General features: G+C 43.2%; 1 protein-coding gene across 1 annotated transcript in view; it reads right to left on the bottom strand.

The window, feature by feature from the left end:
* The window catches only part of DNAH17 (dynein axonemal heavy chain 17), a 98,753-nt gene that overhangs the window by 70,080 nt on the left and 5,594 nt on the right, over nucleotides 1-23,079 (bottom strand). The window contains exons 7-26 of the mRNA XM_088663020.1: nucleotides 22,745-22,900; nucleotides 21,257-21,343; nucleotides 20,766-20,933; nucleotides 20,407-20,523; nucleotides 18,158-18,426; nucleotides 17,823-18,018; nucleotides 16,961-17,107; nucleotides 15,905-16,013; nucleotides 13,610-13,713; nucleotides 13,302-13,442; nucleotides 12,138-12,281; nucleotides 10,008-10,190; nucleotides 8,391-8,645; nucleotides 7,493-7,662; nucleotides 5,195-5,417; nucleotides 4,552-4,668; nucleotides 3,210-3,296; nucleotides 2,668-2,820; nucleotides 1,409-1,657; nucleotides 1,195-1,317 (exon numbers count right to left, since the gene is read on the bottom strand). Of these exons, the coding sequence (XP_088519146.1) occupies nucleotides 1,195-1,317; nucleotides 1,409-1,657; nucleotides 2,668-2,820; nucleotides 3,210-3,296; nucleotides 4,552-4,668; nucleotides 5,195-5,417; nucleotides 7,493-7,662; nucleotides 8,391-8,645; nucleotides 10,008-10,190; nucleotides 12,138-12,281; nucleotides 13,302-13,442; nucleotides 13,610-13,713; nucleotides 15,905-16,013; nucleotides 16,961-17,107; nucleotides 17,823-18,018; nucleotides 18,158-18,426; nucleotides 20,407-20,523; nucleotides 20,766-20,933; nucleotides 21,257-21,343; nucleotides 22,745-22,900 (3,198 nt within the window). The remainder of the gene's footprint in view (nucleotides 1-1,194; nucleotides 1,318-1,408; nucleotides 1,658-2,667; nucleotides 2,821-3,209; nucleotides 3,297-4,551; nucleotides 4,669-5,194; nucleotides 5,418-7,492; nucleotides 7,663-8,390; nucleotides 8,646-10,007; nucleotides 10,191-12,137; nucleotides 12,282-13,301; nucleotides 13,443-13,609; nucleotides 13,714-15,904; nucleotides 16,014-16,960; nucleotides 17,108-17,822; nucleotides 18,019-18,157; nucleotides 18,427-20,406; nucleotides 20,524-20,765; nucleotides 20,934-21,256; nucleotides 21,344-22,744; nucleotides 22,901-23,079) is intronic.

The following is a 23,079-nucleotide window of genomic DNA, read 5'->3' as shown; positions in this document are numbered from 1 at the left end:
AAGGCCCGGGGGCCAGGTGCGGCCCAATTGCCTTCTCAATCCAGCCCGCAGACAGCGTGTTTTTACATGAGTAGAATGCATCCTTTTATTTAAAATGCATCTCTGGGTTATTTGTGGGGCATAGGAATTTGTTCATCCCCCCCCCAATATAGTCCGGCCCACCACATGGTCTGAAGGATGGTGGACCGGCCCACGGCTGAAAAAGGTTGCTGACCCCTGAGTTAAGATGTAGAACAAAAAAAGTCTTTGCCTTATGCCAAAAAGGTAACAGAGTAAGCACCAAGTGAGCCTTCCTAGAGAGGGAATTCCTTAAGCGGGGGCCCACCGCTGAGAAATCTCCTCTCCTCAGATGGCAAAGGAAGGAAAACCTCCATGGATGACCTCGGCAGGTGTTGCTCCTTCAGGTACCCAGGCCTTGAGCTGCACAGGGCTTTAGAGGTGAGCACTAAAAGAACCAGAAGACAGTGTGGCTCTTTAAGCATTGGAATATGATGGTTCCACTCTCTGATCCCAGTCAGCAGACTCATGCCCACATTGTGCATTAGTCAATCGGGGTGGAGAACTTTAGGGCTGGCTGGGGGCTGAATGCTCTCAAGCTGGCCCTCTGGACTCTTGCCAAGGCTGTACCCAACCTAGGCCACAGCTGTCACTTGAGTCCTTTTGCCTGGTTGGAATGTGTCCTTGAACTGTGATGATGTATTTTGGTTGCCTGGATGGAGAGAGGCACCTGTGTAGAAACTACTGACTTGTGTGTAACAGTCACATCCATTGCCACATCCATTAACAGTCACATCCATTGCCTCTGGCCTCAGTTACCACTGCCATGTCGACACTGAAATGGTGCTTGCAAAGGGATGTGGCTTTTTGGCTGAAAACGGCTCACCACCCAAGACATGGATGAACAACCCGATGATAAGGCATGTGCTGCCTTATCAAATTTTGAGCGCGTCTATTCCAAAGAGGAAATGAAGTATATAAAAGGAGGAAGTAAGAAACTTAAAATTTCCATGTGTTTCACCTGTGCACAATATTATAATGTTTATATTATAATATTAATGTTAAAGTCAGAGAAGCCTATCTTAGATCTACTTCCAAATGTAGGAAAATGAAGTGTTATCTTTCAGCATTTTTATAGGAGAAGCAGGAAGCATCTGAAAGCTGCATTTGATAGGCATGGAATGGCAAAAGCAGTACCTTTTCCATCCCCGACTCTTTCACAGCCTTGTCCACAATACTGCGAACTTCATCCTCAAATTTGTGAAGATTCAGCTGAAGTAGGTCTGCTAACGTCGTCTCTTCAGACATGGTGAACTTCACCTGTTACAGAAACAAAAGTTGGAAACCGAGCTGGACTAGTAGGCGACAGGCAGATGAATGGAAAATTGCAGGTGCTCACTGTAGCCTGTACCTGTGTGGCCTCCATCAGTTCTTTCCAATGTCTTTCTCGAATAGCTGGATTCTGAAGCTCAGTCACAGCTCGGAGAGAGGTCATCATATTTTTAACTGTGTTATCCAGTCCCACAAAAGCATCCCATGCTCTCATTTCCTTGTCTAAGGCTCTCACATCCTTAGCAAATTTCTTGCAATCAAGGTCCATTTGCTCAACATTAATCTCCTTCCACTTGGTTGTCTTCCAGTCATTAATACTTTCATTGACCTGAATGGGGGGGAGGAGAGAGGGAATAATAGTTTTTCCTCTTTTTGCTAACAGAATAAAATATCTACAATGCAACTTTTTGGAAACATTCAACAGATCTTGCACCTCAAAGGGGAACAGAAATGTTACAGTAGGACCTTTCTAGATGTTGGGGGAAATGGATTTTATTTTTAAATCCTTTACTACACTTCTATCCACTGCGAGTATATCCCATTTCCTTTCTTCAAACGGCAGTGGGTGTTTTTGTGCTAGAGATGGAGAAGTAAACTTTAATAAATTAAAAAGCCGAAGCTCCATAAAATGTCAGATCGTATGATGTGAGGAAGGGAGTACCCTTGCCATGTTCACCACATGCTATTTAAGGTTGAACAAGGTTGCATTTGAATGCAACAGCACACAATCGCTATAGAAGTAAATATAGAAAACACTCAGTAGTCGCTGACCTTTGTTCAGAGAGTGGTATTGGGAGCAGAACCTACTTGGAAATCACTTCCTGCCAACAACGCCCTTTGGTGCGCAACTCCATTTCTTCCATTATCACAATGCTGTCATAGCATTCATTAAATGCTCCCAATTTCCTCAATTGGCAAGCAGTTCCAAAGGAAGCTAAACATGAGCTACCCTGGATGAGGAAGCATGAAGACTTTGGGCCAAACTACAGGTGACATTTATTACATAGCTTGCCTTTGAGTGCAAGCTTTTTCTTTTATCAATTGTCAGTGCAATCCCCCCTCCAGTCAGCACTGGGGGGGGGGAGCTTGCATTCGCTCAATGGAACCCCCCCCCTCCACAAAATAATTTGCAGTCATGGTGGCACTGATCTAGATCGGAACACAGTGCAGGGAGTGGAGTGCAAAAGATTCAATTCAGCCGCAAAAAATTAATTGAGAGCGATTGGGTCTTGGACCTCACTATTCTCATTTCCTCGTGGTAGAATTCAACATCTGGATGCAGAGTTCTTTCACTTGTCCTTCTTGACATTCCCTAAGATTACAAGGTCAAAGTCTTACCAAGACAATCATGTCCCAGAGCTCCTTGAGCAAGCGCACTTCCTTATGACAGGCCTTCAGCTGTTTGTAATCTGGGACAGATACCTCAAACAAGCCTGCAGATTTGGATAGGCCTTCCATTTCTTTCTCCATATTGGTGATCATTTTTTGTTGCTGGAAGCATTAAAAGGAAAGGGGGGTTAGTCAATGTTGCAGGCAGATGAACGCAAAGAGCAAACAACTAGGGTATGGCACTGGAAAGAGTAATGTTGCAATGTGCTTCTGGGATATACCCTCTAAACTGCCTGGAAAGTTAGATTAACCTTTTGTTCCACTGAAGTCTCCTTCACGCATGGTTGGTGGCATATGCCCTACTTGTCACTGGAAACCATATGCATATGAAGCCCCCCCCCCTTTAAAAAGAAACCACCGAGTCCAAACTCCTCAGCTGGTTTTTGAAAACGCTATTTTGCTATGTCACTAAAAAGCACACCATAAGAGGTGGCATTTGAGGAAGGCATAGATATTGCCCATATTGACTTTCCTGACTTCCAGTAAATTACCTTATTGAGGGATTTATATGGATCTGGATCAACATGAGAGAACGGTGCTTCTTCTCGGAATTTCTCCCTGAACTCATGCTGCTTAATCTGGAGGGGGTGGGGGTTTGGAGGAGGAGAGAGAGAGAAGAATATCCTAGTTAAAGCAGGGTCGTGTAGCATCACATCTGGAAGGCGGGAGTTTGTTGGCTGTGGCTCAAGATTAGAATTATGACGATGTCATCTACAGAAATAGCAGCAGAGAGTTCTGCCTAAAACACTCACAAGAGGACACAGGCAGTGGAGCAAGACAAGACAGCAGCAAATCATGAGCTGCAACCTCATCTCTTTTTTAAAGTTCTCACTGTCCGCTACATGCTGTGACATCACAGCATCTTACAACAAAGTAGATTCGGAATTGGATGGCATCCTGTATGTCTCCTTCCAGCAACTCCAGGAGCCAAGCTGGTACCAAACATATTGCTTTGTTTTCCTTTGGACCACATCAGTGGGGCTTAGTCCAGGACCTCCATACATACTACCAAAGCTTCTGCCCTAGAGAGAATTAGAAATGGAGGTGGCGGCTGCTGCGGCTGCTAAGCATGGGGAAGATATTCAGCCCGGTTTGCATTTTCATGTGTTACACTCCTCCATATCAATGGGAAGGCACACTTAATGAATTTGAACACTATGAATATCTAATATTAAACATTTATAAGGGACGGTTTCCTAAATTTTCTGAAAACACAATAGCCTGAGGATGTTCCTTCTGCCCCTCCTTCATAGATCTTATTGTTACAGTGATCCATGGGGGGGGGGGAGAAATTATATAAAAAATGAAGTATTATCACTTTATTGAAGTGTTAATAGATTCTGGAAGAGGCAGTCTGTTAAATGAAAAGTCTGTTAAACTGCATGTTAATTCACACTTCCCAAAACAATACATAAACTGAAACACAGCTACCATTCAAAATTCACCCTTCTCAAAATGCAACCAAAGATTGTGTACAAAATGTATACAACAGGGATAAAAATGCATGTAATTAAGAAAATACAAAAAAAGAGGAATTGTGTTAAGGAAAACTGCTTGCAAAAATGTGTACATTATGCAAAATTGCATACGAAAATGTATCAATCAGGAGAAATGTGCACTGAAACACTGGTGAATTTTCACGGAATGTTGCAAAAACATGGCAAACTGAACACTGGAAAACTGAGAGAAACTGAAATTTATGGATTTCTCCATTCTGGCCAGCTGCCAAATTGAGACTATGGTTGGTAGGTAGCTCATCTTTCAGTTGCTTCTGTGGGGGAGCTCAGCATTCCAGTTGAGCAGAGAATACCTTGCACTACAAGAAAAAGGTACCTCAAACTGCTGGCATTTCCTTCTGAGAATGGTAACTTCATTTGCCTGCAGAGGAGCCACATTCTGCTTGACTTGGAATGATAACTTTTTGGTGTTATTCCATTGTTCTGGCAATTCCTAAAAGCAAACAAAGAAGAACCCTCAAACCTCTTAGACCACTTGCTTCGTAAAAACAAATGTGGGAAGGGTAAGAAGGGGGGAAAACTCAATATGAGGAGAAAACACACTTTGGTTTGGTAAGGGTCTGTGGAAATATGCAGATTTCTGAACTTAATCCGCCCCAACCCTGTTAATAATAATGGATAAATGATATGATTCCGCACGTCCAAAGTGAAATTAATCATATTAAATAGATTGTAATGCACAACGGCTTCAATCGTGGGCAACATTGTGATCGCTTTCAGATTGTGTTTATCAGATACATTCCCATGAACTTTCCTGATGTATTATTTCTGGCCTGGTTTCCCACTTCTCCCACACCAATAGGACTGTTTTCTTTAAAAAAAACTAAACTGACAACCCTGGAATATATTTCTTTATTTAGTCTTCTACAAAGCAGTGAGGTCACTGGATCACACTATAAAATGGCAGCATGAAAGATGGCCAAATATGTATTGAGCGGAAAGCATTTGTAACAACTCACGTGCAACTGCATATGGATTTCTTCGGGCATTTCTTCTCCATATGTTTTGAGCAACTCAATGGTTTGCTTTAGAGGCTCAAACATATTGTCAGTAGCTACTTGTCTTTCTTTGACCCTCATCAAGTGTCCCATCACTTCCACAAGCCCATCGTAGTCACCTTCCTTCACAGGTTTGGTCAAGCCTGCATTGACTTCTTTCATGAAAGTGGCGAGATCCCGAAGACTGCAATGGAAAAGGTATCGGTTCCAGTTGGGGTTAACTTTAACAGTACAAGTAACAAAATATTGGACTTATTTCTGATACCGTGTTTTCCCGAAAATAAGACACTGTCTTATACAGTGGTACCTCGGGTTACAAACGCTTCAGGTTACAAACACTTCAGGTTACAAACTCCGCTAACTCAGAAATAGTACCTCAGGTTAAGAACTTTGCTTCAGGATGAGAACAGAAATCGTGCTCCGGCGTCGCAGCGGCAGCAGGAGGCCCCATTAGCTAAAGTGGTGCTTCAGGTTAAGAACCGTTTCAGGTTAAGAACAGACCTCCGGACGAATTAAGTTCTTAACCAGAGGTACCACTGTATTTATTTTTCCTCAAGAAGACACACTATGGCTTATTTTCAGGGGATGTCTTATTTTTTATTACGCGTCCAGCCTCGCCTCTACCTTGGTGCCCTCCAGAACTGCGCCTATCACTATGTCTTATTTTCGGGGTATGGCTTATAATGAGCAAATGCTTAGAAATCCTGCTACGGCTTATTTTATGGGTGTGTCTTATTTTCGGGAAAACAGGGTAGTTCTTTCTCATTATGGAAAGAGGATGGCATCCTGGCGGGGGGGGGGGGGGAAGGGATAACAGCTTCTAACTACTTTGAGAAGGCACCAAATCAAATAAACTTAGGGCTGCCATATGTCCTCTTTTCCCTGGGGACACACCCTTTTTCAGTCTTAAATTTTCTTTCTGGGCGGATTTTTAAAATATAGCAAAATGTCCGGGTTTATGCATATACACATATACACCTTTCCTGTCTTTAGAGTTGAAGAGGAAACAGCTGCCTAGCCCCTTTCACATGACTAGAGCTGGCCAATAGCTGGTTGTCACATGATTCAGTCCCTGTGCTGTTCTTCTCCTCTGTCACGTGATCCACAGAGCTTGAGGCTGGAAACCCTGGAGGATATGCCCAGGAGGATATGCCCGGGAGCCCATGCCCTGTGGCTAACCAGCTCAGTGGGTGGAGGGAAGCGAGGCTGATCTGGGCCCCCTTTTTTTGGGCTCAAGAGTGGCGGTGGCGAGTGGGGGAGCTGTTCTGCTCATTCACCAGCTGGTGGGTAGTTACTTTTGGCTATGCCAGTCCAATCAGAGTGTCTCACTCTGCACTTTATGTGGTTTCCATAACAGTAGCAAATACATGAAACAAGATTGTAAAACATGCATAGTGAATGCAATTACTGTTACAAGTGTTGGAGCTGCTTTCGGTATCTGGAGAAATTAAAAATAAACAAACAAACACTGAGTTGGCTGAATATTTAAAATATTTTCCTGTTCTGATCCTCATTTTTTGGGGGGGGAAGTATATGTGTGGCTTTATAATAACAATTTAAAATAATAATAATAATAATAATCTGCAAATGTGTCCTCTTTTTTGCTCTTCAAAATATGGCAACCCTAGTTTTAAGCAACACTTTCTAACCATTTCCATCTTGCCCTCTTGCAATTTTTCTGGACCTCTAGAACTTAACCTGAGATCCTATGGGTATGGAGAGAAAGATAATATTGATCCTACAACTGTGAGCCAAATGCAGTGTTTTTTTGTTGTAAATCACCCTGTGATCTTTGGATGAAGGGCAGTATGGAAGCAACAGCAACAGCAGCTGAAATTTTACCCATGTCTAGAAAGCTAATTCCAATATGATAATTGCCCAAGGTGGGATTCCTCTGACACCAGATTCTTCAGCTCTGGGATCTGACCTTTTCTTTCATGTTGCAAAGCAGGGCTTTTGTAATTGGGGGACCTGATAGAGGTTTATAAAAGTAGGTCTCAAGCCACTTTTCTCCCTCTCTCATAACATACCCACTAAAACTGGATGTAAAGGTGGGTGATACAAGACAGGCAAAAGGAAGTGCTTCTTCACACAAAATATAGTTAGGCTGCGTATAACAGGTGCCGATTCAAAGAATGCATTCGTAGGTTTGTACAGTATACAGAGCACTGGCTGATTGTGGCCGATTATCGTACGTGCAGGGAGAGGGGCTGTAGGAATGGAAAGCTTGGAAACTAACAAAATTATTCCCCACCCTACCTGGTGGTCACGTGGTTGATGAGGTGCTGTTTGAACATCAGGCTCCAGCGTTTGATGGTATTCAGGAGCGCTTGCTTGAAGGGACGGCAGTCACTTTGCAGCCAACCGTTGAACACTTTGGTATTCTCAAACTTGGACACTTCTTCATAGAGCTTCTCATAAGTGTCAATCTAGAAACACCAGGGGGTGATGAGATGCGATAGCTTGTGATGCAGAATTTCTACACACACATCAGTAAAGCTGGAAATCATGATGGGACCACTATGGGCCATGGCATTTGAGTGTGTGGGTTCCCTCTGTAGCCATCTGGTTGTGAGCTAGAGTGCCCTAAGAGGAAAACCTACTTTATTCAAATTATTGAGGTTAGAGTTTGTGTATCTCCCTGACAGGTAGATTCCAATCTGCTTTGCTCTGTGGGTGGGGACTTACAATCCCCTACTGAAGATACACATAGTTGAAGGAAGGGGGGCGTACAGGGCTATGAAGGGGATAAAACCACTTACACACAGGGCACATAAGAACTCCTTTAAGCTTCTCCCAAGTTATTTGTGCTGGGTGTAGGTCGATTGTTAAAAAGTGTAATAAGAACATAGAAGAGAAAGTTTATGTGCATTCTTGACAATGCCTGTTTTGCCAACTGGTGATGTAAGAAACAGCGATTTTACCTGTCTTTAGTGTGAAAATGCCCAAAGAATTATGCATTGCTGAGGAAAGATGGGAACTAGGAGGAGAAAAGAGGAAACAGAAGAGGTGTGGAAGCCATAGGGATGTTCCAATGCTACCCACTTGCATGAGGGATGGTGTAGGGTTATAAAGATGGAGTTGGTGCCATTGAGAACACAACACAACACACACACATCAATTTGGATGAAACGTACAGACAGACTCCAACCCTCACCTGTAACTGAAACTGGTCTAGGGTGGGTGCGACATGAGGCAAGTACTCCTCTGCGTGAGACTCCAGCTCTTCAGGGGTTAGAGCGTGGCCAAAAGTGAGGAAGCGCTGCATGAACTCCTGGGGATCATCCATCCAAAGGTACGAATATTTCTCAAATGAATCTTCGTATTCTTCACCTTGTTTCATGGCATTGACCACAATGTTCCCAATCTCCTCTCGTATCTCCATCAACTCTCCCATGTCTTCTAGGTCAGCCTGAAAGCGTCAGGGAATCATTAATGGAGGCACGAAAACAGAAGAACAAGCCGAGTATATGGGCTTCCCACTGGCATCTTGGCTGGAACATAGGATGCTGAATCTTTAGATCTTACGTTCACCAAGTATTCATGCCAAGAGATAGCTTAACAGCACTCACATATTCACACAAACATGGACTGAGTGACCAATGTTCCCTGTAGCGTTTACAGGTGACCTGGAACTCTGAATAGTCAAAATCACTCTCTGCAACCCAGCTGTACTTTCTAGGACTAAATTCGCTGGCTTGCCTAGAATCCTGGGATTCTGAAGTTTTCTTTTAATTTTTTTAAAAAAGAAGTTATTGTGCCTACAACCTAAATGGAAATATGTGGGTGACAACTGCCACCCTCCTGCCCTAAGGGTATGCAAGCAGATTGTGTTGTTGTTTGCCTTAGTGAGCATATGGAGAAAATATTTAACTATAGTCAAATGTGGAAACAGAGAGCATAGCTGTCAACCCTCCCCTTTTTTTGCGGGAAACTCCCTTATTCCAAGCCACAGCTGTCAACCTTCCCTTTTTTTTTTGTTGCTGGAAATTCCCTTATTCCAGCGCTATTTCCTGCTGCTATCCTGGATTGTTAGATATACCGTAGACCAGGCATAGGCAACCTTGGCTCTCCAGATGTTTTGGAACTACAACTCCCATGATCCCTAACTAACAGGGCCAGTGGTCAGGGATCATGGGAGTTGCAGTTCTAAAACATCTGGAGAGCCAGGGTTGCCTATGCCTGCCGTGGACTGTCCCTGGGACAGGTGAGGCTGCTGATCCCTTATTTTCAAATCTGAAAGTTGACAGCTATGAGAGAGTGACCAGAGCATGCCTACCAATATTGCTGTTGCTTGCTTTCTGTCCACTGAGAATTGATAATTATTTCACAGTAGTTATGTGTTTCTTCTGGAACAAAATGCATTTGTTTATTTGTTCTTTTATTTATATAGATCTTATATGCCAAAATGGCTTCTACAGAATGTAAAGAACATTGATACATAGCTGCTTGGAAGTCAGATGCAAGCATGGCAGCTAAGGTTGGGGGCAGCTAAGAATTCTGGGCATGTAGACAGACACATATATTCCTGTGTTTTATTTTTATTAAGACATGTTCGCAGGAATTCTCTTGTGAACAAAAATTATTAAACTGAGCATTACATGGGACCCGAAAGCATGCTTACGAGTTCCTTATGAAATATATGCTTATCCACTCATCCTACGTACCATTACAAACCTAGGCCTGGTTTGAATGTCACTTTAAACTGGGTCTTGTCAGCCTAGCACCCACAGAAGCCTTCACTAGCCTCCCTGTGCGGAGGCCCCAGACCAACCTTATAGCTGGACTTTCCTTTTGCCAGTCGCGGTATCAGCTTAGCTGTATCATAGATATCGTTCATCAGGTTTTCCACCAGTTCGAAAAAACCTTCCTCTGCTCCCATTTCCAGCGATGGACGATACCTCAATTCATCTTTATATAGCTCCATGCGCACTTCAAACAAAGGGGCTACAGCAGCCTGAAATGGACCAGTGCATTCTTTATTACTTAGTCAGTCTTCACTCTTGCGTTCAAAGTACGGTTTACTACTGGTCTTTCAGTTCCCTGCGTTTATGACCACAACCACTAGCCCTTTTTTGTATACTAGAGGTACCTCGCAAGACAAATGCCTCGCGCAATGAAAAACTCGCAAGACGAAAGCGTTTTGCGATGTTTTTGGTGACTCGCAAGACGAAGCTTTCTATGGCCATGCTTCGCAAGACGATTTTTTTTGGTGGTTGTTTTTTTTTTTGCCGCGGCAAACTGCGCTTCACAAGACAAAATTATCACAAGACGAAGCGACTTGCAGAATGAATTAATTTCGTCTTGTGAGGCACCACTGTACAATTACCATTCCCCATGGGTTTCCGGCTGACGGGGTTTCTTGCTGGTGTCGCGATTTATGGTGCTAGCTCTCCACTGCCCTCCGAGGTTCAGGAAAGCGAAAGCCAGGATTTATGAGGTAAAACTCCTGGCAATGCTCCCCAGTTGCAGTTACTTTCCTGGCTTCAGCATTGTTGTTTCTCATCTCTCACACTGAGCCGGGGGCTTTCCAAGGCTTCAGAAGCCAACCGCGAGCAACCCAAGGGGTATGGCTTTGGAGTAGACCCGGTTCCTTCAGGGCTACGTGAGCTAGCCATGTGGTGCAGACGGCACTGCAGTCTTCTTTGGATTCCCCATCCCTTTGTTCTAATGGTTTAATAAGCAACCTGGTTGATGATAAACAGGCATAGCCATGCAGGACCTTGCTATGGGTTTACTTGGCGGCTGCATTCAGGGCCAGGGAGGAATTTGCCCTGCACACGAATTGGGCCTGTCTGCAGTTTCCGCCTACCTCATAGCAATCACCACAACTTTTGGATAGATGAGGCACTGGGTTGGATACAGTGGTACCTCACAAGACGAATTCGTTTTTCGAAAAATTCATCTTGCGAATCGCGGTTTCCCATAGGAATGCATTGAAATTTAATTAATGAATTCCTATGGGCAAAAAAAGAAATTTCAATGCATTCCTATGGGAAACCACTATTCGCAAGACGAATTTTTCGCAAAACGAATTGACTCGCGGAACGAATTAAATTCGTCTTGTGAGGCACCACTGTACTTAAGTCAAGGAGAGCAGGGGTTGGGGGCCCCTCCATCCCGTGCCAATGGGTATCCCCTTAAGGGAGTCTGGAAGGGGTGTTTCCTATCCAGATTAAGGTTACCAGATGTCCCCGTTGTCCGGGGACAGTCCCCAGTTTTACAGCTTTCTGAGCATTCACATAGCAAACAATAAGTGTCCCCGGATTCATTGAAAAAGATCTGGTAGCCTTAGTCTAGATGCCCAGCTTGGGATCTGAAGGGCTTTACTGCAGGTGATCAGATGGGGCCCTAGGGTGCTCAACCCTAGGGGTTGACAGTGGTCACCCCCTAATATCCATCAACAAGCAGACAGGCTGGTTGATCTCAGAATACACACCCAATGCTACACCAAGGCTTGCTTACATCTGTAATCAGCAAAAGTTGTGGACTTATTTGACACCAGCATTCCTGTATAAGCAAGTAATATACAGGCATGCTCAGAAACCATGATGTCTCTGGATGGGAATGGAGTTTGTCTAAAATTTATACAAACTTCTCTTCCAATACCTTTTGCAAATTTCCTACCTTCCACCACCAAATCCTCAGTTAAAAATTAGAAATATACATATACAAGAATAAGCGGGTCTTAGTAAGAAAAAAATGCTTGCATGCACACACCCTGCTTAATTGATTCCTATTGCAAAACCTTAGTTCTTTTGCTCACAAAGCTTGAATTTATTTAGTTTTGAAATTAAGCAACCAGAAGGTGGTGATAAAGCTCCGGCATGTGATACTGATACCCACTGATAAATTGGTGCTTCAGGAAATACCCTCCCACCATGCAGAAAGCTCACCAACGTACATCAGCAGACATGTTGCTGAGCAGAAATTGCAGTGATTTGCGGATAAACTTAAAGTAGCCATCTAAAATCATGTCATCTATGAATTCCACATAATTAGACCACATTCTTGTTGTCTTGTCTGCCTTGAACAATTCTGCATTTTCCTGCAAACAGAAAAATCATTACTTGTGATACACATTGTAACAGATAGGTGAGATTCCTTCTCCTGATGACGTATGCTTTAATGCTGATAATAGCCTGATGTTGTCTCATAAAACATTTGGGTAACTCCCAGAATACACCAATAATGTCAGAACCACCACCAGATGGAATGTTGATCTGGAATTCACTTGAGAGAAGCCATCAAGATGTCAAGTACATGATCAGATATTATTATTCAGTGTTTCCTGTCATCATGAGTATGGACTTGCTCATACAGAATAGTATACCTAAAGAACTTTTGGGTGTACCCGGATGCAAGTCTGTTCTTGAATTGGGGCTGTTTGTGCGTGCACAGTTTTTCAGCATCAAAATTAAGTTGTCTTTATCAAAAGGCCAGTGTCCTTTTTTATATTCTGTTGGAAGCCGCCCAGAGTGGCTGGGTCAACCAAGTCAGATGAACGGGGTACAAGTAATAATTATTGTATTGTTATTATTTCCCCTTTTAATCTGGATTTTCGCTTACCACAGGAAATCTGACAAGTAAAAACAACCTGCTATACATCCAGTGTCACTAACGTTAGCACCTTTCTTTGGCCGAGTGGTTTGCTGTGCGGGCGTGCTGCTCTTTTGGTGGGTGGGCGGTCTCTTTACCCCTACACGTTTTCTCCTCACCTGAGCTTCACCTAACCATTTTGATTCTGGCAGCAGAGAGTGAGGGAGGAGTGACTGAGTGTTGGAGGGACCCGAAACAATAACAAAACCCACCCCCCAATGTGTTATTCCACCAACATCAGTTCACCAGTGTGGACAGCAAATGGCAGAATAGCAACAAATGACCATTGCTGAACAAGTGAAAATGTGTGACAATTAACATGCCAATCACACACACACACACACACACACACACTGAATGATCATTTGTGATATAAAGCCCCTGTCTGGGAACAACCTCTGTAAAAAAATATTTATCAGATATAAGCCCTACAAAGAACTGTCTGTTGTTCTAACTCACTCTTTCTCACCTCAACCATAGCCTGAATCTTTTGCCCGGCATCTCTGATTGCGCCATAGCGTTTGTGGATGTTTGTTTGTTTCCCATCCAGATCAAGGAGTGCTGTCTCCTTATTGTCTTTCCTTTCAAACAAAGGACTAGCTGACCATTCCTGTAAGAGGGAGAAGAACCAGATATATGGAACACGTCCTTTGACTGCAGCTTGAAAAAATAAGCCACCCGGATCAGGGCAAAACTTAAAATTTATAAAGAAGGGAAATCTTTTTTTCTCTTTTTTAAGTGCCTACTTGAATTCAGTAGTTGTCACATGCTACACACCTGCATAAGCTGCCCAACGTTCTCCACATTTAATTTCGTTTTCTGAATTCTTGTCTCTAAATCATATAAGACATTTCGCATCTCCTGAATATAGTCCATAACATCTGGTCAGGTTATTATGGTGGGGGGAAAGACATAGTAATTAGCAGCTGACTCCCAAGGCTTCCCTTTGCCTTTAGCATCCAACCTCAATAATAATAATAATAATAATAATAATAATAATAATAATAATAATAATAATAATTTTATTATTTATACACTACCCATCTGGCTGGCTTACAGCATATATAAAACATAGAAGAATATCAAACATTGAAAACTTCCTGTTACAGGGCTGCCTTCAGATGTCTTCTAAACTTTGTATAATTCTTTATCTCCTTGACATCTGAAGGGAGGGCATTCCACAGGGAGGGTGCCACTGCTGAGAAGGCCTTCGGCCTGGTTCCCTGTAACTTCACTTCTCGCAGTGAGGGAACCAGTGGAAGCCCCTCAGAGGAGAACATCAGTTGAACGATGGAGGTGGCCACCGGGCTTGCGTAGAAGAGACTTCCAGTGCCGCTCTGCCCTATTTCTGGTGCCCACACATGGGCAGAGCGGCTCCGGAAGTTGCTTCTACGCAACATCCGATGCCGCGCCGCTGCTGATCCCGCATTTTTCGGGAGACTTGGCAGCTCTGGTCTTTTAGGGCTTCAAAGGTCAGCACCAACACTTTGAATTGTGCTCGGAAACGTACTGGGAGCCTGTGAAGATCCTTTAGGACCGGTGTTAAATGGTCCCAGCGGCCACTCCCAGTCACTAGTCTTGCTGCCGCATTCTGGATTAGTTGTAGTTTCTGAGTCACCTTCAAAGATAGCCCTGCATAAAGCACATTGCAGTAGTCTAAGTGGGCAATAACCAGAGCACGCACCACTCTGGCGAGACAGTACACAGGCAGGTAGGGTCTCAGCCAACATACCAGATGGAGCTGGTAGACAGCTGCCCTGGACACATCTTTACCATCTCCCAAAAAATGGAATTGACACCAACAGCCTCCAATTCCACTGATTGTAACCAAACGGGGCAACAGATGAAGGCAGTAAAATTCCGAATGGGACCTCTTTGGATTACTGGTCCAAAGAACACAGTATGGGGAGAGGTGGGGTGCTGTCTGACCACATCTCTGCACTGTTTCTCCTCAGTAATATATAGCTGAAGTGGAAATGTGTGTCTGCCCCTTGCAAGTAGCAGCTATTGAAGAAGTGAAGCAGGAGGTGGTGATAAGTAAACCCAATCTTTTTCTTGAACTGCACTTTCCCAGGGAAACATTTATTTATTCACTTCTAAAATTTGTAGGCTGCCCTTCATCTCATCAAAGCAATCCCAGGGTGGTTTTCAACCTTATATAAAATACAACAAATACATCAAAAGCACACCAGCAATTACAATGATAAATTAATTAAACTAATTATTAACAACAGCATGAGAGTACTAGAAGCAATGGGCAATCTTACTAACGTGCACCAAATGTCTGTGGTTAATAAGATTTTTTTATTGTTGGCAGAATTCCAACAATAGCCTCTGCCATCTGTACTTCCAAGAAAAAGGGTATTCCACTGTATTTGGGGTGTGTGTGTGTTCTTCTCTCGCACTACCATACAGCAAGTCAGGAGAGCTCCCTGCCGCCTCAAATCACAAGGCCAAGGATGGATGCTATGGGGAAAGCTGCTTCAACTAAAAGCTGCGTGACAGGCCAGGAAAGACTTTAAATACTAACACCAAAACCTTAAATTGGGCCCTGTAGCTTAGAGGCAGCCAGTGCAAATCCTGAAAGCATTCTGCACTAGCTGCAACCTCTGGACCATCTTTGAGGACAGCCCAGTGTAGAGCACATTACAGTAGTCTAGCTGAGAGACTACAAGAATGTCAAGGATGCCCTGATCCAGGAACGGCACACTAGTCAAGAGCTGTTAACAGGCAGGCATCCCCCCCCCCCCGAGGCAACTTGTACCTGATGTGGCACAGTGCTCGATCCAGCAGTGCCCCCAGACTACAAACCACTTCCTTCAAGGCGAGCAAGTAGAACAAGCCTACATCCAATTCCCAGATGCAGGAGTTGCCACCCAACAGTATCTGGAGGCTCAGAGATTCTCCAGTCCTCCTTTAAGAGGTACTAGTTGGTGCCCATTTTGTGTGAAGGCAGATGGGCTTCAACTTGCAAACTCTGGTGCCGAGCACTTCAATTGTTTGATCAATGCACAAAAAAAGGAAGGGCGGAGGGCTACAGTTCGTAACAAATAAATGACAAGAGTTTTGTACCTTCATTGCTCCAGTACAAGTTGGTCTCAGCTTTTCTCAGGCCAACATCGATTTCTTGCAGCTCCCCCCTGACCAGTGGAAGTTCTACTGCCAAAATTGTCTTCTTGATCTAAAAGCAAGCAGCTTATTGTAATGCACAGAGCTCATCTTGCTGAAGCTCGAGATCTCTCTTATCTCAACCACTTCCGGGGCCGGCACAAAGAATGGTCAGGCATCTGCCAAGAGCCCGCACCTCAGGAGAGGGCCCATTGATTACAGACCCCTAGATCTCTTCACCATTGCAAGTTGCTTGTTCACCAGATTCTCCCTCTGGCCCAGACTGTGGTGATGAGAGGGAAAGGCAGTAAGCAGGTGGTAGCAATGATGAGGATAAGCAGCAGCAGCTGTCAGTGATAAGGAAAGTGAGGAAGTTGACTCACCGAGGGAGTAGAACCCAAGCAGGGTATCTAAGCACAGGCCCTCCAAAACCTGGAATTGGCACTGACTCCATCCTAGACACTTAGAGAGGTCTGGACCCCTGACAAGGAGTTTCTGCTGGGATCAATGGCGGGGCATTAGGAATAGACTGAGCAGGAGATTCAGCAGCTGCAGGGCTGAATTGCTGAGCCGCAAAGGACACTAGTGGGTGATTTAGGCAAAGCAATAAACCAGCATAGCAAAAGAGAGAAAGTGACTTTCTGTACTGTCTTTGTTCTGCCTTATTCCTTTAAGTTTTGTAGAATGTTAACTGTACAGTGGTTTCCCATTGTGCTCAGACACCATTACTTGGCATGTGATGGATTAGAACAGGGACCATGAAGATCACTGGGTCATCTTGGTCCAGTTACTACCCTCAGCCTAATCAACTTCACAAGGTTGACACGAGGATTAAATAGGGGTTAGAGGGAATAATGTATTCTACCATGAGCTCCTTGCAGAAAAATGCAGACTACAAACCAAAGGAAAAAATACGCAGCTACTTCTTTATTCCATAGATAGATAGATAGATAGATAGATAGATAGATAGATAGATAGATAGACAGACAGACAGACAGACAGACAGACAGACAAATATACCTTGTTATACCAGCCAACTATGAGATCTAAGTTGTCCACAAACTTCCGAAACGTTTCATTCTGAGAAAAGAGGCTTCCAGCACTGTCCGGAATTTCCTTCTGCTGCTGAAAGTTCAGGTACTTGACTTCACGGAGAACAGCTACGAGCTACACAATAACATAGCAGGGAGAAATGAATGCCCTTCTATAAATGGAAACAACCACCACCACCCCCCGATCTAATGGCAGGGTCTTCCACTCTCTGGATGAAGACCGGGCACTTGGAAGAGAAAGGGAAGAGTGTGGGGCCACGGGAACTGCGGGTGGTTCCACTCCAGGCATTTACTGTGGAACTGCTACGCTTCGTTCACTTGCTTTTTACAGAACATCCACATGACGCCACCATTCCATCACTACCATCCTTTTTTAAAAAACAAAACAAAATAAAACCCGGGGTTCTCCTGTCTTTTCTCAGATTACAGAAAGAACAGAAGAGTGGTGCAATCTCCACAAGTGGATATGCCTTTAGTGTTCCTCTTCATGTCTTTTTAAAAGGGTGGGATTTTGACTAGCACCATTCAAGGAAAGTAGACTTATTGGGAAAGTGGAAACTATTCACGGTTCAGCATGCCTCCATTATAACATTTGGGGTGGGCACTATTTTATGACCTGGTTTTTTGAAATAAATGTTGAATTTATCAGTAAAGCAGGCTTTTTTTTTTTAAAAAAAAAGGAAGTACAGGAATGTAACACCATATAGCATCACCGTAGTAATGTAGCGTTATACCACTACAGCACTGTATCACTATAGCGCAATAATAAATTTTCTAACACAAAGCAGCCAGAAATCACATGCTAGCATGCTTTCCTCCTATCCACACACCTCTTTGCTGAAATTCACACTAATAAGATTAGTCTCCGGATCTCTATGGATCAGTGGCTGCTCTAGGTTGAACTGGCAGTCTCTGTCAACCCGGCCGATCCAATCTGCATAAATTTTCTCACGGTAACCTTGCAGCAAACGTATCATTTCATCATACTTCGCATATATCAGCTTGGCCTCAGAACTGAACATAACCCTGCAGAAAGGAGAAAGCTCAGTTTCAGATGGGCAGTGGAATTTAATTGACACTGCAAATAAAGCTGCCTTATAGCTTTTAATATTACTCCAGGAAATAGCTTGTGGGTAATGGAAGTTATAAACGATTTCCTACTTACGGATGATCAATGGCCCGCAAGTCTTTCCTTGGGAGCTGCAATCTTTCCTGGAGTTCCAAAGCCCACTTCAGTTGCCCGGCAACAGGGGGCATATTTTTACTAAGGGGAGGCACACCATCACCTGCTGTAGTGGCAGCTATTTGGGCATCATATAAAATCTTTGCATTGTCCAGCTCAACATTGAACATCTCCAGAAGGGTTGCATAGTGCGGTGCTACGTCTGCCTTTATTATTGGTCGCTCCAACAGGGATGCAAACATATGGATTTGCTAGAGAACAAAAATCACAAAGAAGGCCCCAATTTTTAAAAAATGATATGTTCTCTGAGCTTTCATTTGTAAATCCATTCTGAATTATGCTAGGCAAGTGGACCTGCAATAACATTTTGCAGTAAGAACTGCAGACATGTTCCTGTTTAGGGTTCTAGCCAGACAACCACACTCTCCTCCAAAATGTTTTATTCCATTCCCCTCCCTAGGTTTTCTGGTTTTCTTTTCCATCTGACACTCAACATGCCATGGGCTACTGAGTATACTCAGTCCGCCTAGTGCCTTTTTCTTTTCTGCAGATGTTTGATTTTGTAAACCTTGGGGTTCCCCCCAAGACATGCTAAGAGCTTTCCGAGTGGCTCTATCCCAGGCATCCCCAATCTTGGCCCTCCAGATGTTTTGGGACTACAACTCCCATCATCCCTAGCTAACAGGACCAGTGGTCAGGGATGATGGGAATTGAAGTCCCAAAACATCTGGAGGGCCAAGTTTGGGGATGCCTGTTCTATCCTGTTGACACCCATCACCCAAAATTGCTATTAGAAGGAGTGATCCACATTGACTCACATCCCAGTTCTAGTAAAAGCAACTTTAAAGGTAAAGGTAAAGGGACCCCTGACCATTAGGTCCAGTCGTGACCGACTCTGGGGTTGCGCGCTCATCTCGCATTATTGGCCGAGGGAGCCGGCGTATAGCTTCCAGGTCATGTGACCAGCATGATAAAGCCACTTTGGCGAACCAGAGCAGCACACGGAAACACCGTTTACTTTCCTGCTGTAGCGGTTCCTATTTATCTACTTGCATTTTGACGTCCTTTCGAACTGCTAGGCTGGCAGGAGCTGGGACCGAGCAACGGGAGCTCACCCCGTCACGGGGATTCGAACCCACAGCACCACCTGGGTCCCTCTAAAGCAACTTTAAGCCAAATCAAATAGATGACATCAGCTTCTGTTCTCCCTGGTGAGCTCTACCACAACCTTTACCTGTTATAGCAATTAATTTAGTATCCGCAAATGGCCACAATCACTCTGTTGCACTGGTGACTGACTGCCTTTGTATGCACTGCTGTCTGGACTGCAGACTAAGCTTGATATACTTATTAATTGGGATAATGGTAAACCATTATTACCCTTTTTATAGTCATATGATTACATGATTCCTAGTGTCCATTTATCAATTTAACAGGCCATCTACTGGCGTCTAAACAAAATCAATAAATCATAATGAAAGCAGACATTATACACAATTCATTAAATACAATGATTAAAAAGAGTAGAAAATGAGGGGAGTACTCAGAAAGTGGCAGTGAAAGCTTTTGTAGTTGTTTAAATGCATTCATGTTAGTTCACCTACGCTCAGAGATCTCCACTGTTTGCCAGCTTGCTACTGGGCCAGTTTCAAGAAGTTACTATCGGAATATTGGGACCAGCTTACCTACAAGATTGCCTTGCCTCACATGTGCCTACTTGACCACTTTGATCAGCAGAATTGGCACTATTAGAGGTGCCATATAATACCTGTTCTGCATTTGTAAGAACTCAATTGTTTAGTGTGACAGGCAGCAGCACCTGCCCTTTGGAACTCCCTGCCTTTTGAGATCAAGCAGATCCCATTAACAGTTAGCCGTGGGACAGAAGACTGAACAGGCAAAAATGGTCACCAGCTTACCATCTTCCTTGCTATGGTGAGATGTAGTCTGTTCCTACTTAAATCATTGTCATCATTTCTAAATCTGCATCTATACATATACATGAGTGTGTGCAAACTTGGTACAAAGCTGTATTCTCTTTTTTCCTTTCATTTGGTGATTCAAATGGCTCAGATCTGAAAAAGGAAAGTATTTTCTTCCTTGCATGGGATGGACGTTCCATGGCAGCTAGGGATAAAACTGGCTTCTTTACCTGCAGGAGCATAAATTACTGCTTGTTCCACTGCAGATAAAGCTATCTAGGTTTAGGTTAAACACAGGAATGTATGTACCTTGACAGCAGATTCAAAACTGGAGCAGTCAACAAATCCTTGATAGAAAATGGTGGACAGCCGTCGATCCAAATCCTGAATTTTTATCTGGAAGTCTGCAAAGTCTTCATCAAATTGCTTTTGATTATAATAATAACAGTCAACAACAACAAAAAATGAGTTAGAACAATCATGTACCATATATGTTGACTTTTAAAAGTTAATTAAACCAAAGTAGACAATAAGCTAGGCCAACTATCTTGAAAAGAATACATTTGTTGCTATAGTAATTAGGGCATATCAGGATTTTGTCCCTTACAGTAAGCAAATAATTTATGCCATCTACATATGAATAAATTTCCCATATTGAAATTACTAACCTCATCTGCTGGATCTAAAGGATCATATTTGCACTCAACAAAGACCTTAACATATTCAAGAACCTCCTCATAAATTTGAACCACCAGCTTCCCTAAGATATTGCCTCTCACACCTCCCAATTCAATTTTCTCCAGTTTGAGAAATTCAATTGAAGTCATGTACAGTTCCTAAAAAAAAATACACGAATGAACAACAGTTATCTACTGCCTCCTTCTTTTGAATAAATTTTAAATGGCTTGGTTTTGCTGCTTATCAGCTCTCTTTACATTCCTTAAACAGGAAACACAAGTGGCTTCAACAGCGATTATTTTAAAAAATAAAAAGAGTCACTAAAATTTACTTTGTCCAATGTTATCACTTTTAAATATACAGTTTTCTGAAAACAAAAATATGGCCTGGGATTTTAAATATGATTTCACACACACATTTTGGGGGGTCTGGGCAACTATTAGCTATGGTTATTTCTTATTTTAGATAGTTTAATTCTCACCTCTATTGTCTTCAGTCTGTGAAAAAATGAATTCATTCTAGTGAAAGCTAGCGTAGAAGGGAACTCCCAGTACTGGGGTTCTTTGTTCTGCAAACAGAAATAAGAGTGTGTGACCAGCTCTATAAAGGCAGCGGCTGCCTTTAGCTGCAACTCCAAGGCCTCATTTGCACTATATTTTTTTTTAATTGGTATCATACAGTAGTATTATCTGTCTAAGGATGTGTAGGTCAGGGAAGCTGAATGAGAAATACTTTTGTGAAAGGAACAACAGATCTCCCCCCCCCCCTTAAGTTACTTTCTCCACTCTACTTTCAACCCTGCTTCCTGCTTAGGCCCAACCTCCTAAACAAGATATGGGAGGTGCCCTTAAAGGTATATTCACGTACAACTTGAAACTGCCATGCTTCCCCCCACCCCACAGGATCCTGGGAACTGTAGTTTATTAAGGATGTTGAGCATTGTTAGCAGGTTGCTATTCCCTTCACTGAGCTACAGTTCCCAGTGTTCCCTGGGAAAAGGGAGTGACTGTTAAAGCAGTCTGAAAATTGTAGCGCTGTGCAATGGAAGAAACAGTAGCCGTGGCCCTCAAAAGACTCTTTTGTCCCTGGGACTGCAAGGGGTGGGAGGAACCCCTAAGGGACTTGCTCAAAGCTCGTTGCAAATTGCTGATCATCAGTTCCCCAGATGCAAAGGGGACGGGAACGTCTTGTGTGCTGTTTACATGGAGTTCTGTGGCCTTTTTGCTCTGTTTGTAACCAAACAAACATCCCTTCCAGTCATAACGTTGCACATGAGCTAACAGAAAAAAACAAGCAATGCACAGACCCACACCATGATTTCTGGTGCTTAGTTTGTGCAGAGATCTGGAAATCTGAGACTAGCACAAAGATGCCCCCTTGATAATGGGAAAACTAAGCCCAAACTTATCGTAAATTGTGGGTGGGCCCTCGGTGACCAGCCAACCTGAAGTTGAGGGGAAATTGCTTCCTACAGTAATATAAATTTTTCTGCAAGTAAAATTCTGAAATTGAACAACTGCATCTAGAAGCAGCCCTGACCAGGTAGAGCTGTTTAAAATATGGTAGTTTTCCACAAGAAAGAATGGGAAAAACTTATAATTTATTTAGGAGACCACTGTAAGGAGATGAAAACATTAGCAGGATTTTAATCTCACTTGGAATGTAACGAATATGATGGACAATATGGATAGATATAAAATATAGATTATGAAATAATACGCAGTTGAAAACGTTGACAATAAGACCCATGGAGGGGATGGGGGGAAGTCTCAAGATTCAGAGAAATCTCTTTATATGTATATGTATGTAGTTTTGTTATAAATTTATATCTGTAAAATAAAATAAAAACATTTTTTAAAAAAGTTTTCCACATTACTAAATGGAATAACTTCTACGGAATGTGCTGCACTGTGACGTTCTGAGTAATGCTTTCTCTGAGAACCAAAGTCCACTGGTATCAGTAACCCACCTTAAAAAACTTGGGCATCATATCTGTGCAGCAAACGTCGTAACTCTTGTAGAGTTTCTCTATCACAGAGATAGCCAGCTTGATCCCTCCTAGCACCTCTTCAATTTCACCTTGTAAGCCTTTGAGCACTTCCTCAGGACTCAGAAAATTACGTGTCTAAATAGAAAACAGTGTAGTCAAAGATGACCTTTAGGTGCACAGGGAACATTAAAGCAAACTGGAAGTGGAGCCCTGCAACAGTTTGGCAGTGCAAGGCAGTGCATTGATGAATCAGCCCCTTCGGGCAGTTGTATATTGCTCATGATTTATCAACACAAAGCGTGCTCGTTACAGCA

This window comes from Zootoca vivipara, chromosome 2 (assembly GCF_965207765.1).
Source record: "Zootoca vivipara chromosome 2, rZooViv2.hap1.1, whole genome shotgun sequence".
Taxonomy (NCBI): domain Eukaryota; kingdom Metazoa; phylum Chordata; class Lepidosauria; order Squamata; family Lacertidae; genus Zootoca; species Zootoca vivipara.
Note: the sequence above shows the minus strand (reverse complement) of the source record. Positions and strands in the feature narration are given on the sequence as shown.